The following is a 16,611-nucleotide window of genomic DNA, read 5'->3' on the forward strand; positions in this document are numbered from 1 at the left end:
TTTTAACCTGAGTACAAGAGACGAATTTTATTGTAAAAATGTATTTATTTATTTTTGTGTGGCACCTGTGCCACGATAATTGTTTCTTTTTTCAACATACCCTCACACCAGGGTTTGTGCGATATCTTATGAATTATCGCCATGCGAATGACGTTATGTGCTTATTGTAACGTCGCATAGGTTAAGTTTAGGAAAAGAAACATGGTGGTGCAACTCATTCTTACTCCCAACTCATCAAATGCCAGTGCTTGGTCAGTGGGCCTCAGTGTCAGCTATTGAGGCATGCATTAGCGGCAGTTCAGACGCACTGCACAAGCCTTTTTTGACTTTCCGAGCAGCTGCTGTAGTATGAAGAACAAAGTTTGCATAGGGTGGTTGGAACTGGAGGTGGATGGGTCAAACTTACAAAGGATTTTCACCTGGGACACCACTGTTTGTTTTCCATGTGAAACCAAGTCAGTGTTATTAATATTTTAATTAAATGAACAATTTAGGTTGCTAGTTTGTGTTGTATGCTATGCTAGTTATGTATGTCAGGTGACATTTGATTTGTTACGCTAATAGCAAATTTTCTTATTCTAAGCCAAAACGTGATCTTTTTTTTTCTAAACTTAACAACAGACTTTTGATGCCTTACCCTACACTTACCCTTTGTTACCCTACCCTTTTTACCATTGGTTTAAGTTCATTTTGAAAAGAGACTGCAAGCATTCAAGAGGGGAAACTTTACATTTCCTCTGAAAATGGAAATATCATTAAAAAAATAAACAATGCATGTAATGAGTGCAACTTGACACGCCTTCTCTGTCAAGCCAAAGCTGACGCTGGAGGGGTACCTCGAGCATCATAGTTCGATGTTTAGTACCACTGACCAAGCGTCAGTATTTCACAATTTGAGAGTGAGAATGTGTTGGATGATGATGAAAATAACTTGGTGTCACATGGTTCCAAACACCAGTCTTCTGGGGGGAAGCCCTGTGTGTTGTGACCCATCCATCACCCCACCTGCCTTGTTATGTGAACTACTTCCGTCTTTACTCCCGTCAGCACATTGGTCACATGATTACAGTGTTTGCAATTATTTGGGTTATACACATAACACTGGTTCATAATTATGCGAGTTTTGTACAAATTATTGTGCATTATGTTTTATAAGCATGCATAGGAACTGTGCATAAAAGCAGCCTGGCTTGTTTGCACAGTGTAATATGATACCATCTGACCTTGTTGATCAATTTGTCTTTTTAACTCTGGCTCTGCTAGCAAAGGCTCACCCCAGTAAAAGTCTTTCTTCGTTTTCTCAAAGAATTTTATCCACCGAAAATCATTGAGATGTTTAAGAAAGTACTAAAATGTCTCTATTACTGTAAAGCAAAAAATAAAAAGTCCACCTCTGACTCAACTGGTGTCTGATTGAAAGAAAAAAGATTGCTCGGGACAGAAAGAGATTTGTCATATTACAAGGCATGATGTTTTCTTGGCTGTTGTTTGGATTCACATCACTGGACCAAAGTATCCATTTTGTCCTTTTGTGTGAAGAACAAAATGACAGTGCTCACAAAGATCTGCCGCTGCCACTAAGCACAAGCACAGATAGTCACTGAGCGCCTGAGGAGGATATTAAACAGGTTTCCTTATTTGGGAATCATTTATCCATCTGCAGTGTTGCCCCTTGGCTGTGTATTCTGTCCTATGGCTACAGCACCACAGTCACCCATTTGCAGTGATCAAACTGTTCATAACTGCACAGAGAATTTATTTTTAAAGTTTCCCTCCTCGCTCAAAATAAGCAGCCTGAAATATAACGATCACACTCAAGATGAACGACATTGCAAAGGCACCAGTTCAGCAATTAGGTATCCTCTAATTGTAGATTAGAAAAAGAGCAAAAAAGAATAATTGTCTGTTTTGTTTTGTAACTCAGATTAATTAAAGGATATTTGCTGAATTTTAATTAAATATTGACTCGATTGGTCCAGTAACTTTTGAATGATTTCATGAAAAAAAACAACCTTCTGCAGCCAGTGAAAGAGCAGGAAAGCCTTTATCTTGTACACAATACTTTATCAAAGAATCACATATAAAAACACACTTCTTTCAAGAGAAAGCTTTAACTGTTATTTTCATTTCTTTGATTCCCCGTTGGTTGCTCCTCCTGACTTTGACGTGTTAAAGCCCTCGACTACTAAGAACATTCGAGCAACAGAAATACACACACCACAGCACACAGACCCTTAGGTTTAAGATTAGAATGCAACACACACAATTCAAAAATATATCCTCTAATCTTGCAGTAGTTGCCTTTTTTGTCTTTTGTACGTTTAGAAAAAATACACAATTAACTGGATTTTGGAGGAAACGCTTCAACAAAGTCACAAGAGATATTTTGCACCATGACAGCTTTGGATACAGCACCGCTCTATCCTCGCTAAGAGTCTGCAGTGTCCCGTGTGCCATCAGTGTGCATTCACATGAGTGTTCACATGAACTGAAAGGTGTGGACTGTTGTGCCCTGCCAGCGTCCTGAGGGTCATATATATATTCATATTGACATCTCCAAGATTCCCCTCGCCATTCTGTCATGTGTGCTCACACGTCGTCACCTCGGGGAGGGGCGTCTGATCCTGCATGACCACTTGAGGAGGGGTGGGGGCAGGGCGAGCATGGGCCACCGAGTTTTTCTGCAGCTCCACCCCAAAGGCAGGAGAAGCATTCTGCAACTGTCTCCTGTACTGCACAAAGCTGCAGGTCTTTAGGATGATGGCCAGGATGTTCTTTCCTATCAGGATCCCGGACACCCTGGCGTCCCTGTACAGAATCATGTTCCCCCCACGGATGAAGAGGGTGATGACATTGATGGTCACCAAGCTCAGAATGGGGTACAGGAGCATCTTGTGGGGCACGATGTTAATGCCCTGCATGCTGATCTCGCTCAAGGACACGCAGGGCAGCACGAGCAGCAGGATGTAGCAGTAGAAGAACATCAAGCCCTCCGCCCACAAAGGAAGACCCTTCTTTTGAGGCTCCCACAGGTTGGCTTGGATGTCCAGTATGTCCAGCAAGTCCACAACGACCCAGAAGAGACGGTTACGGATCTCTTCGCGTTTCTTGAAGGCTCGAACATACTCCATATGGTCAATCGCAACCAGCACCACAAACAGCACCGGGATGCAAATGGATAACAGCAGTGTCAATGCTTTTCTTGCAAGAGCATCCAGGCTCTTCCTGTCTGCTTTGTAGTTTTGATACACAAAGTAGACCTTGATCTCCAGCACAAAGATGTAAAGGAACCAGAGGATCATGGCGTAGCCTCGCTTTGCAGTGCGCACCTCAGCGCCCACCCACACCGCCACGTAACGCAAGACGATGAGGAAGCAGATGTCTCCCACCATCACCATGATGCAGATGCCAATCTTGCGTGGCCCGTGGTTCTGCTCCACCAGGTAGGCATCAATTAGCGCCATGCTGCTCATGATCAGGATGGTGGACAGGCACACGTGGGGCTTGTTGGTGGGAGGTGGAGGTACCATCCTTGCCTGGGCGAGAAGAGAGGGAGTGTTGTTGAAGAGGGAGTGCAGAGGGTGCTCAGTTTGTCCAGTGAGGAGGCAGATCAGATAGTGCTGCTAGACAGCGGTGTTCCCCTCCATTGCTTCTGCCTTGGCCAGAGTCCAGGATGCATTAATAGGATTCACACAGATCACTTCAATCAATCTCCGCTTGTGCCCAAGCCACCTGCCGGGTAGACAGTACCCCTCATTTAGTAAATTATGTTCATTGGCAAATGGTCTGTAAACATACAGGTTAGCTATTGTAAAAATCAATAAATCTCAGGATGAGCGTCTACCTTTAACACCCTGATAATTATTCATCAATCACAACACAGCAGTTTAATCAACGAGTTGCATTTTCTCATATTGACATAGAAAAAGAGCTGCTGCGATATGTTCTCATTCCGACACCCTCATTTTCATACAAGCTTAAGCCTTCAGAGATAAAAATTCAGCTGAATACTCACTTGTGTCCCTCTTTGTACTTTATCCTAATGACTGGCAGCGAGCGATCATCCATGAGACTGCACTGGGAGATCACAAAGCCCATCTGTAATCCACAGGAGAAGAGAGGAGAAAACGCACGGGATCCTCTCCTCTTCTCTGACAGACGTAAATCCACCAGTCATGGATATATTTCTCCCTTCTTTTTTTCTTTTTTCTCAAGCGAAAGAGAAATCCCCAAATATTGCCGCCATAATCCACTTACTTGCTCAGACTGAATCAGGAGGAGGCATCTTAATGGTCACAAAGACCGCTCTCAATTTCTGCAACTAAGAATAGAGGTTATCTTGTGTTGTGCTTAGATAGAGAGTGTAAACCTCCAACTCCCCCCACCAAAAAAAGAAAGTTATTCTTAGTGGAAAAATCTCTGCAGCAAGTCCTGCTTAAAAGAGAATTTCCTCTCCAGAAGTTTTCCTCTCCATCATCCAGCATCCAGGAAAATGTAACATTTTGTATGTTTTCCTGTGTAAGTTTGTGTGTTTCAGAAGATTCTTTTAAATGCAACGTGTTTTCCCGTGTGTGCGCGCAGGTTTCAGCTGTCTCCACGCTTCGTTGTCGCTGTAAAATGCTGCCCCCTTGGCGAGATCCTGGCTGCTGCGCCGTTTTCTGTCTTCTGCTCAAGCAGCTTTTGCCAGAGACACCAGGATCAACAGCGCCAGTGGATTCCCCTGTCTCCACTCAGTGTGCTCTGCCAACACCACCAGCGCTGTGATACTCCAGAGGCGCCTGCCTGTGCCCGTCTGCCTCTGTGCACTTCTCAGCCCCTCTCTCTGCGAAGTCACAGAGATGCTCCTCTGGTGCGTTCACCACCACACACTCCTGGGATGAGCTCTCTCTCTCTCTCGCAGCTCCTCTTCCTTCTCCCTCTTCTGTTCAAGTAAAGGCACTTGCTGTGTGGAGGTGACGCTCAGCAGACCACAGCTGCAGAGCGAGGGAGAGAGAAAAGAGGTAGAGAGAGAGAGAGAGAGAGACAGAACACTTTTCCAGGGGGGTGGAGGAAGGCGGGGAGAGGTGGAGGGGGAGGGAGGGAAGAGGAGCCAGCCTTTTGCAGCTTAGCTGAATGCACAACTTCTCTCTCACCCTGTGTTTTTTTCCTCCCTCTTGCATCCCTCTCTTCTTTTAACATTGTGTCTTGTGCTGATATCCTATTTTCTCGGGCTGTTTCTTTTTTGGCTCCCAGAAAGAGCCCTGGTTTCCTTCCTTCTCTGAGAAGCCCATTAAGGCACCGTGCATTTTTTTCTCTCCATCGGGTTTGAGGTGCAGAGATGAAAAGTGATCCAAAGAGGAGAGAGAGGATGCTCTCCAGTATGGGATGTAAAAAAAGCCAGCTTCCCAGCAGGCTGTGTGTCTGCAGTCTGGGGAGACATGGGGGAGGGAGGGCGGGGGGTGAGGCGTGCAGTGGCTCCTCCTGACAGAGAGCCTTTCTATTGATCTACTGACAGAGCAGTGAATTAGGAGCCTGAGATGGGGCCGGAGACCAAAAGAGATGAGGGGTAAGGGGGAGATGGGGAGGTACAGATGTAGGGAGAGCGAATAAGAAAGACGGAAAAAAACTGAGATGAGGAGGCCGAGTGACATGATGAGAAGAGAAAAAAAGAGACTGGGAGATGTGCGGGGTGGGACTAAATGTCAAGGGAACATTTTTATCCCCTGAGATGTAATAATGCCTGAGCTGGCAGATAATACGTATGCAAAAATGTATAAAGGTGGGGGGGAAAGGTTGGTGTGTTTGCTCTGCCGTGCAGTATGCTAACACTACTAGCTCTGTTTATCCAGCTGGGCCAATTAGCGATAATCCTTCCTCAGAGGAACCAAACTGCTTTCATTACTACAGTATGAAGCCATTTACTGCTCACTTCATGAATTGCGGTTATTGAGGAGTCAAAAGTATTGGCTTTCTATGCCATGTAGCTTCACTTTTCATCCCACTGTGTAATGAAAACTAAACGTAATTGCAATCAATCATGCAGATTTTTTGCAGTCCTGAATGGTTGCAGATCTACCAGCTGCAGATCAGCTGACAGTCGCCATCATGGCTGTTTATGACTTCTATCATGCCTTTATCATGGGAGCATATGGAGGATTCATGTCTGAAAAACCAGTCAAGCGACGCAGCCGCTTGCTTTTTCCCAAGCTGCTCTCTTATTGACTATTTCCTCTGGATTTATCAACCATAATTGAGCCATGACAAGTGGAGTGATGAGTTGGATCCTCCTTTGCAAAAAGTCCACATTTCTTTTTTGTTATAAAACACATGGCTGGCTTCAGTTTAACACCAACTGGAGCAGAAATGTTACTGCAGCCAGTGGTGGAATGTAACAAAGTACATTTCAGAAGTAAAAAAAGTACTTTTTACTTAACAACATTTATTTTAAAGCTTTGGTTACAAGTGCAAAATATAAATCAACTAATTGGTTATAATATATTCTTATAGTTTAGATTTATTAAGATTAGTTCTGCATTCACCAGCTGCAACATTAAAGTGATGCACATATGAATGCATGACTAATTACAGTTCAATACTAGCAATTTATTCTGAGATTGGCCATTCTGTATAAATTAATCATCATTCATTTGTCATATGGAATTATACAAGGTAGCAAAAATTATAGTGAAATGTGATCAGGTCCTTTAAACCGTGCACTGTGATTTCGGCCTTTTTTTGTCGTCTTACATTGTTGGCTGCTGCTTTGAAATTCTCCCATGTTTCTGGATGGTTTTTGTAATCCATGGTTTTTGGTTTGGTGAATGATTTAACTTTCCACACATCCTGACCTTAACAAAATGCTTAATCGCTAATCCCGAACTCGGGCAGCGACTCTGCAGCTGCCTCCGCACAGCATACAGCAGTGATCCACAGCAGAAACATGACAATACCTCACATTCCCACTGACACTTCAGTCCTTAGTCATTGTAAAACACTCCTCCTCCCCTTCCCTCACCAGAGTCGTCTTCTCCATTGCATTGGCAAATAAAAAAAGAGCCACCTGGTTGAATGGCTCTGTCCAGGATTTAGGATGTGTTTTTAAGTGAATCAAAGGACCTTATGGTTCCTGATATCCCACTGGAAACTGTACTAGTAGCTAGAAGAATGCTAGTTCAGCTATCTTCTCCATCTTTTCCTGTACTGATGTTTACATATGTAAACATCCTAGTGAGTTTATTTCCTCATCCCAGTAAGTGACCTGCAGCCACACGCCACCACCGTCCAACACCAACTACAAAAAGCATCACAGAGACCAGTGAAATAAACAATTGTAGCGAAGCTGACATAGAGACAATTGGACAAATCCGCACCTACGTCAGTGTCAATGAAGAGTACTTTTACTTTTGGCACTTAAAGAATGTTTTGACACAAAAATAGTTTTGTACTTTTACTTTTTTACAGATAATTATTACACTGTAGAATTGCACCATTTTCTCATACAAGAGCTTGTATGATATCACACAGAAATGCATACACTACTGTTTGTATGAGATGCTACGAAATATCAGCTCACGAAAGACACTGCGTACTTATTGTGGAGGTCAGGATTAGGCAAGAAATGTTACTGTGTTTTAGGTTTAGGAGAAGAAACATGGCTTAAAATGACTCAAAGTTCACACAATTCCAAAAGTCCTGTTTTTTTATCCATCCACCACCCCAACCTCCCTCCTAACTGGACTGCTTGGGACACCTTTCTTCTTCACTCCCATTAGGGCGTTGGTCATGTGCATGCAGTCTTCCATAGTATGTGGGTAATGCACAAATAACTGGCTCATCATTACATGAGATCGGTACAAATTTTGGTGTATTACCTTTCATGTGTAAACATACAAACAGGGCATGAGAACAGTCTGAGTATGGCAACTTTTACTCAAGTAAGTAAGATCTGAATACTTCCACAGCTGACTGCAACACATTTAACAGAATGTTAGAGAAAGTGGCCTTGGTTGTTAGAAACCCATTGTGTAACGAAAGGTCACAGGTCTGATCCCCATGACAGGCAGCAGCACACCTATTAACAGCTATGTGTCCTTGAGCCAGACACTAAACTGCTACCTGCTTGCTCATTTGTTCAAAGTCACTCTGCATGAACTGTGTATGTAAATGAGTGGATGGCGTGTCTGTTTCACAAGGGAGCAGCCCTGTGATCTTAATAGTTTCATTCACCTCCCTAAAATCAGTATGGGAGAATGATACAGCACCTCAATCATCCGCTTTGTTATTCCTCCCACATCCCATCCACTAATCTATAATTTATATCTTCATTTACATGGCTTTTGTAATACACAATGGCGTCCAAGACTATGATAACCTCTCCATTAAAAAGGGCAGTTAACCTGAGCTCGGACTTTGATTCGCATCTGCTTGATATCTTCATTCCTACATGCTCAGCATTTCGTCTTCCTTCAGTCTGTGTTTATAATTCATGAGCGTGGAGGAAATCACATCACTGTCTCTTAAGGGTATTGTCTATTTTAGATGGAGCTGATTTATGCACATGGTTTATTACCACTCGTGTGTGTCAAAGTTCTCAGTCCTGATTAATGTAATTATGCTGGTAGACCAACACAAGGCTATATTTTTATGATTTACGATATTTCAGCCAAGAAAAGTACATCCAGGCGTCTTGTCTGTCCTCTTCTGCCCTCTGTCCTTCGTCCGTCAGACTCTGCTCAGCCTCCTCCAAAGGACTGTCCTTGGCTCCTGGACAGGGACACTGCATCATCACTGCTCCGCACCGGGGAGGCTAATACACACAGCAAAAGATAGCAGATGATAAAACACCACATTCTCTATAACATGAAGCACCTACAGAAGACAGTCAGAGCACTCAGAGTAAGGAAGCCGAGGAGTGGCTGCGCTGCAGCTGTCTCATTCGGGCTTTTAGAGTCACAGAGAAAGTTGATTTCAAACTAAAAGTGTTCAATTCGATCTCTTCGCCTTTAAATGTGGTGTTTGCCTTTATGCAAATATTTGAGCACGCTTTCTCAGAGCATAACGCACTCCATTTTCAGCAAACGTTCCCTTGACAACCGAGTGCAGCAGCTTGAGAAACGTGTTTTCTCATCTTGTCAGAAAAGATATCATGGGGGAAATTCACCAGCGTGCTGCACCTTGAACTAAGCTTAAATAAGGCATAAAATATGTTTTGTAAACATTGCCGCAGGAGTAAAAACAAATTACACCTTACTGTCGTAGTAAGAGAATTGAGCTTTCAAGTGCGGTTTCTTCCTTTGGTTGATTGCAATTGCTGCTTCAATCAGTTGCCTATTCTTCCTTTTCCCTTTGTGTAAATGTCTACAAGGCTTTTATTATAGGACTAAGTCTGTCTATTAAAAGGATACAGTATGTCAATTTGATGAAGGTTTTTCCCTTTGCAACTTTTTATACTCGCAGTTTTTTTTTTTTTAACACAATCCATGTTTACTGCATTGATGTTCCCCCGGAGCGAGCTGAGGGGAAATATTAATGTGCACCTAAGTGCTGCAGGTCGTGGCATAATTACAAGCGTATGCATCACTGAATTAATAAGCTGTTTTGATTTCCTTTGTGTTTAGACTGCACATGATTTACTTAAGAGTCAAGAGTGAAGCACGATTAATTTTGCCGTGCCATGCCACATGACACCCAATAGAAATACCTGCCAATCAGAATTATCACAAGCCTTGTGTTTTGACATGGAATGTAGGTGAAATGTTTCTATCTTTGTCTCTGTCGTCATTAAACGGAGAGATGGGCGTTGAACAAAGAATCAAGTTTCTGTGTCACAGCATTCGTGATTTGCAGGTGTTGTTAGTGGAGAAAACAAAACAAAGGCGATGGACACAAACATGGATTAATTGCTTGGGTTTGGCAGCCGGGGATTCAGTGTCAGCAAGTTGTGAAAAGATTGGGGGAATTTACATCACCAAAGACAATTTGTACATGAAGCATAACAGTGGAAATAGAACACATAAATCACATTAGCTGTAACCCTGAGTCTGCCATCGATTACCTACAGGAAAACAAATGGGGGCGTTAAGGCTTCCCATCCTTAAACATCCCCATCAGGGTTTTAACCACCAAACGGGAGACATGAAGTGAACTGGCTGAGCTGCTCCCAATGGGGCTATTAGATCAGAGATGGGAGGGGGCAAGGGGCGATGACCCTCCAACCCCTCACCGCCTACCAGACACCCCTGCTGGAGGAGATGTGTTTCATTTTAGCCCCTGTAGTTATATTTAAGAAAGGAAAATGAGTTTATGTTCAAATCTTTTCTTTATTTGACATGACATCTGGTCAAATGTGAGACAAAGGCTCATCAACAGCTCTTAGAGAGGATTGATGACTACAAAGCAGACCTGGATCTAACAGTATTTGCATTTGATTGATCTCGTTCAGTGTCCCATGTGGGTGGGCTGCGCAGCGCAGAGGAAGAGAATGATTGCCACATTATTACCACAATCCGGATATCAGCGGAGACATTTTGACATACATTTATTCATTGAAAAACCTTCTGACCTCACAAACACACTCCACTCAGAGCAAAGCAAACACTAAGAATTTTCTGCAAAAACATTTAAAGTTCAAGTGTTGTTATATAATATAAGGAGGTGGTTCTTGCATCTCTCCAAATGCTACCTGGAAACACAGCGAGCGACAGAGCTTATGATCACTGCTCATGAGCACAGACTTGTTTTTATATAAGCCTCCCCCAGTGTGAGAACAGTTGGGGGTGGAGCATTGTCATTCAGGGCTCATAATACCTTTTTGTCTGAAACGCAGCTTTAGACATGCAAGATGAAACACATGTAAATAATATTTCCTGCTGCAGCCTTTCCAGCACAAAGAACCCACGGACAAATAAAACAAGAGATAAATTCCCTTGACACCATTAATGAATCAGGTATTAGCAGATTTATGTCAGGTTCGCTGAACAAGTTGATTCCCTTTACAGTTTGTATCAGCAATTTCTATTAAAAAGGGAAAATAATAAATACCTTCCTGGAATGTTTGTTTTATCTGTTCGAGAGTAGTGCTTAAAGGGATAGGCAACCCCAAAATCAGAAAAAGACATATTTTCCCTCTTATCTGTAGTGCTATTCATCAATAAAGATTGTTTTGACTTGAGTTGTGAAGTGTTGGAGATATCAGCCATAGATCTTGTTGTGAGCAGTTTCGTGTAAGTACTATTTTCTTTCTATCAAAGTAAATCTGCAAATTCATCATTCAGAGAGAGAAGTATCAACCTGTCTCATCCCAAGTCGTTGCATATTGCCGCTTTGCAAGGGACTTCTGCATCTAAAATAGCAAGCGCTCCAGGTGTCCTTTGGCACTTGCTATTTAAGTTGCAAGATGCCACTACTATGATGTCAACACAAGCACATGCCGGGATTCCAGGCAGCGTTTCAACCTGACGCCATCCAGCGGTGTAACATGTCGAAGCAACAACTTCCATCCAGTCCCATTCTCAACTGATGCTGATCATCCATGTATTATCCTGCCTATCATCCTAATTTTGATCTGGGAGTGAACTGTCCCTTTAAGATTTTAGTACTGACAGTAAGTAAGAGCAGCATTAAGTTTTATCCATCCTTATTAATGACAAAGCTTGTGGTGGCCTGTAAGTGACACAATAATCAGTCACATCCTCACTATCACAGTCAGTGAGTGAGCTCATTAGAGGCGAGGTCCAACAAAATTTTCAAGTAGAGAGCTGAGATATCATTATTCAAACTAATATTGTTATGATAGTGCTCTGTAATTTTTGTCTTGAGAACTAAGTGCTGCCATTCAGACAATCATAGCAACACACTCCACCACTGAGCAGCTGAAAATGCAAAGAGGCGAGTTAGGGAGGATGAGAGGGGTATAGGGAAATCCCAATGGATGATGAGATTTGGGTCAGAACAGAGCAGAAAGTGGGTTTCCAAAGCCAGAAAACTCTGCACCTGCTGCAATAATTGTTTGTAGTTAACAGCCTTCAGCACCACACTACATATTTTAGTAAACATACGTCATTTTACAACCTTCGGCAAAACATGAATTTGTTATTGTAAATATTGTTGGTGCTTTTAAATTGAGAGACCTTCACTCTTCTCCCAGTGGCAATTTGTTTTATTTACAGTAAATACTGAGATGATAGTGGCAGTGGAGTTAGTGTCACTCAGGGATGCTGTGTTTTGATGAGCTAATTAGCAGCATATTTTCCTAAAAGGCTTTTTGTTAACCTGCCTACTCGCCACCAATACGTGGATTACATTTTGATGGACTGTGCAGCCACACACAGAATGATGTTGAGAGAGTAAAAAATGAATTGAAGAAACGGAAAATAAAACTGCGGAGGTTGTCAGTCAGTATTAACGACCATGACCCCTTTTGACAAGGTTATGGGCTTTCTTTCAAAATGTTCGTATGCTCGTTATTTTTTAATGGAGCTGAGAAGGAAAAAATTACTGCGTTATCATAAATGTAAAGATAAACAACACACTGCAGTGCACACCAAGGGTGGTGTGTAGGACAGTGATTTTTCTACAGCCTTATTAGACCTGAAATCATTGATGAATTCTCTGTTTATGCAAGCCCCTCTGTGGTTTCCGTACTCTGATTAATTGAATACAGAGCAACTGTGATGCGGCCATTTACCCATAATGATATTTGCATGCTCCCTCGAGGTTGCTTGTGTACACAGAAATGCATGGCATTAATTAAACTATCCACAATCATAACTGAAAGAGAAGATGAAAAGCGTCCATGGGCATTGCCTCTTTGTCAAGGTCATTGCATACAGCTCTTTACTTATAAGTTGCTTTCTTTTCACACTGCTGCGTAGCATGTTGGCTAAATGTTATTTTTTATGCATGAACACTCAGGTGATTACCATTAAATCCAGCACAAGCCCTGATAAAGACAAAAAAAAATCTGTCAACAAAAAAGGATCAGAGCTTTAACGGGACAGTTCAGCCCCAAATCAGAAATACATTTACATACATTCTCTTACCTGTAGTGCTAATTTTCAGTCTAGATTGTTTTGCTGTGAATTGCAGGTTGTGAAGATATTGGCCTAGAGATGTCTTGAGATGGTAAAAATACAATAGAACTAAATGGCACTCAGCTTTTGACACTTAAAGTAGGTCTGGGCGATATGGCATTAAAATAATATCATAATATGTTTAGGCTGTATCATGATACATGATCAATATATCAATATCAATATTTTGAAATCTCTAAACTAAACTACTAAATTACAATAATAATACAAAATTATTAAATGAACTACAGTTACAAATAAAGTAGCTACTGCCATAAAATAGTCACATAAACTACTGTAATAATTAAGTTTTTTAAAAAACTCTTAATGCAAGATAAAGTGAAATACAGAGTTAAATAAAGTACTGTTATAGTAAGGTTAAATAAGGTATTGTTATAATTAGATAGCAGAACCCATTGTGCATATTTTGAAGCGCCCAACAATCAGTTGGATGCTAGCGTTAGCAGAAAGTTAAACTGTAATCATGGTGAGAGAAAGCTGGAAAAAAACTAACAGCTCTTCACTTCATATATTGCAACGTTTTGCAAGTCGCACTGTTGCTCCATGGTGGCAAAATGTGACTTAATAGTTATGATCACAGCTCTGCAGATAAAAAACACATGCCTCACCTGCTTATAGTACTAATTCAAATAGACTTTTACCACAGGGCCGATGAACCTGATGATTTATTCTCTGTAAGCTACATAATTAATATAAAGTTATAAAGGGCTAGGTTTAGGAACACAATCATTGTGGCGATGCACTTTCGAAGTTCACACGGTTTAGAACACTCGGCTCCTGGGGAAAGTTCTTCATTTTGTGACCCATTCACTTCCTCAATCTGCCTCCTAAGCGGACAGCTCTTAACTGCTTCATTTTTACTCCTATTTATGCATTGGTCATGTGATCACAGCCTTTCAAAATACATGGGTTATAAATTATTGGCTCATGATTATGTGGGATATATACAAATGCTTTACTTTTAGTAGAAAAGCGTATGAACAGTTAATGAGAACAGCCTGTTTGTGCAGCTATTTTCTGTCTACCAAATTACACCTGCCAACCATATCACCAAGCAGACGGAGGCATGCACCCTTTGATGAGAGGCTCCTGCTTGCAAGATGTTAACAGTTACTGTGTCCTCCTTTGCTGAGCTGTAATGCTAACTTGCTCACTGGTGCTACTGGAGCAAGCAGTAGATGCAAGCTGTCTGCGTGGTGATGCAGCTGGTGGGTGTAGTTGGGTAGAAAGAAAATAGTTCCTACATGAAATTGCTCATAACAAGGTCTATGAAATATCTTGAATAACCAGGGCATGACTTCTAAAAAGAGACATTGCTGAGTTTTTTTTAAATATATTTTTTGGTGCTTTGAGCACCACAAGTCAAGTGCCATCTAGTTCCATTATATGGGAGAGAAGGCAGACATCTCTACGGCTGATATCTTCAACACTCTGCAACATACACCAATACTAGATTGATCAATAGCACGGTAGCTAAACCATATGTCGTTTTGATTTGGGGTTGAACTTTCCCTTTAAGAAATGACTAATGAAAACTAAAATATAAGCTTCATGCAAGCAAATAATGAGCACCGGCTTGCATCATTATGTGTTTTCAGTGCAACTGTGAACAAGAGTCAATTGTGATGTTATCTTCACGGAAAGCTGCTCCACAAAACATCCGTGCTATGTGTTTCTTCCTTTTCAAAGCACTGTGCTGGGTTGCCTCCCGATCCACATGTGCATTTTCAGTGGCAAGTTTCCCAACTCTCCTCACAGGGGAGCAGGCTAATTTGGGGAAGTAGTTTATAAATGGCAGAAACTGTACAGCCCCGGCTCACCTTTCTTCCTGAGGACGACTGCTTAGTTAGCTTAATGAGGCAGGGTTGTGTGGATGCGTCTGTTTTTTTTTTTGTTTTGTGGTTGTGTTTTTTTGTTTGCTGAGAATGGAGAGGTTAAACTTGATGAGATAAACTTTGCGGAGTCCACTGGGGAAACTTTATCTTGCACGCTGTTTTTGTTATGAAAGTATTATCTGCTATCATGTGGCAGGTATACTCACCACGTCTGTGTAGTGCGTGTACAATAGCCGTTTAAACAACTCTGGCTGACTAGAATACAAGATATTTCTGATATATAAGTCCTTGACAATAACTCACCCTATCTGGGAGCAAAACACGTTAGCAGTATGTGGCATCCTGTCTCCAGAGCTCTTACAAGACCCAGCTCTTGGTAAATGGCTGCACTAATGTTGCGCCATGACTGACAGTGGCCATTAATCACTCAGTGTGTGGAGGATGGGTTTGTTTTATAATCATTGTAGCTTTTTACCATTGTACATGTATTCTAAAATCCATGCACAGTAGTAATGAGGTAGATGAGGACCATTAGTGAGGTCATAAATCACCTGTGACTGACTGGAGATACTGAAATTTGTAAATCTACAAGGTTATCAGGTTTTATGGAGTTAAATTCTGCAGGAGCAGCTAGGAGAAGATTTTAAGAGGATGCAGCTGTTTACTCTGCAGTTCACATGGAAAATTAGTTTGATGAATTATCTGTCATAGAAATGTGATTATAATTAAACCATACTGTAAACCACCAATCTTACCCAGGACACACTGAACGCTTACTAAGTCCTGCCCTGCTTATTGGTGCTACACCTGCCAAGCCATTCTTGTGGGCTATGGCACATAGGAAGTTTAAATTGATGATATTGTTTTTATTTATTTATTTATTTATTATATCTTTTTTAAACATTGCGTCCTTGATTTCAGACAGAGCGATCAGACTTCTCAGTCCTGGCTGGCAACTAGATGAAATGACAACTGTTCGTTGCAGGTTGTGTAAGGTGAAGCTAGCTAGCTAATTAAGCCACACTAGCCCCATGAGTTTTTAAAAAAACATAAAACTATAGTCTGAAGTGGACGAAGCCATCGTGACATCAGCCATTGGTGTATGGATTGCCATTCTGAAGCCTTAAATTTGGCTATCTTGTTTTTTGTTGTTGCTTGTTTGCGTTTTGGGAGCCAGAAGCAGGAGTGTATATATAGATGGTGCAGGCAGTGCAGTTGCACTGGGACCCGTAGGGGTGCCAGGTAGAGTGTTGGGCATTTAAGGGGTGCTTGCAAATAATTCAGACTCCACCATCGGAAATATGCTCGTGTTTAAAGTCACATTATATTAAAAGCAGTACCATTTGCTTTGCCCTCAAAACAGAAATCTCTGTCATGTTTTTCCAGTTTCCTTGGAACAATATTTCCTTTTGGGAAAGTGTTTGTTTAGTGGTGTAATGCAGTGTGTTTGAGATGTTCCTTATTTTTTGTAATGAAAATTGTTTACCAAAAATTGGTACCTCACTTCCCACCAAGAGGATTTTCTCTTTGAACCTTGCACTGTTCAAAATACAGTTTTTCTCAGTTTCTAGGCACGCTTAATCCTATTATGTTCATTCGAGGTTCATACTTGTATTTTGTGTTTCTACTAGAACATGCTTAGATGCTTAAAAAAACACCACTTTTTCTAATTCCTTTCTGCCTGAATATACCTTTATTCTCTGTTT

The 16,611-nt window shown here is 41.6% G+C and overlaps 1 protein-coding gene and 1 long non-coding RNA gene across 2 annotated transcripts in view; one reads left to right on the forward strand and one right to left on the reverse strand.

The window, feature by feature from the left end:
• The window catches only part of LOC148187723 (uncharacterized), a 139,536-nt gene that overhangs the window by 92,734 nt on the left and 30,191 nt on the right, over positions 1 to 16,611 (forward strand). The window lies entirely within an intron of this gene.
• On the reverse strand, positions 1,011 to 4,980 carry LOC121954224 (transmembrane protein 121). Its single transcript, XM_088086424.1, has 2 exons — positions 4,016 to 4,980; positions 1,011 to 3,732 (listed from the first exon to the last, which is right to left on the reverse strand). The coding sequence occupies exon 2, from the start codon at positions 3,528 to 3,530 to the stop codon at positions 2,580 to 2,582; it is 951 nt and encodes a 316-aa protein (XP_087942550.1). The 5' UTR covers positions 3,531 to 3,732; positions 4,016 to 4,980; the 3' UTR covers positions 1,011 to 2,579.

Source organism: Plectropomus leopardus, chromosome 13, assembly GCF_026936395.1.
Source record: "Plectropomus leopardus strain MGB_pleo_1.0 chromosome 13, ASM2693639v1, whole genome shotgun sequence".
NCBI classification, from domain to species: Eukaryota; Metazoa; Chordata; class Actinopteri; order Perciformes; family Serranidae; genus Plectropomus; species Plectropomus leopardus.

Bases quoted from the DNA above. Each gene is read 5' to 3' on its own strand.
- LOC121954224 (XM_088086424.1), bottom strand. From the start codon at position 3,530: ATGGTACCTCCACCTCCCACCAACAAGCCCCACGTGTGCCTGTCCACC.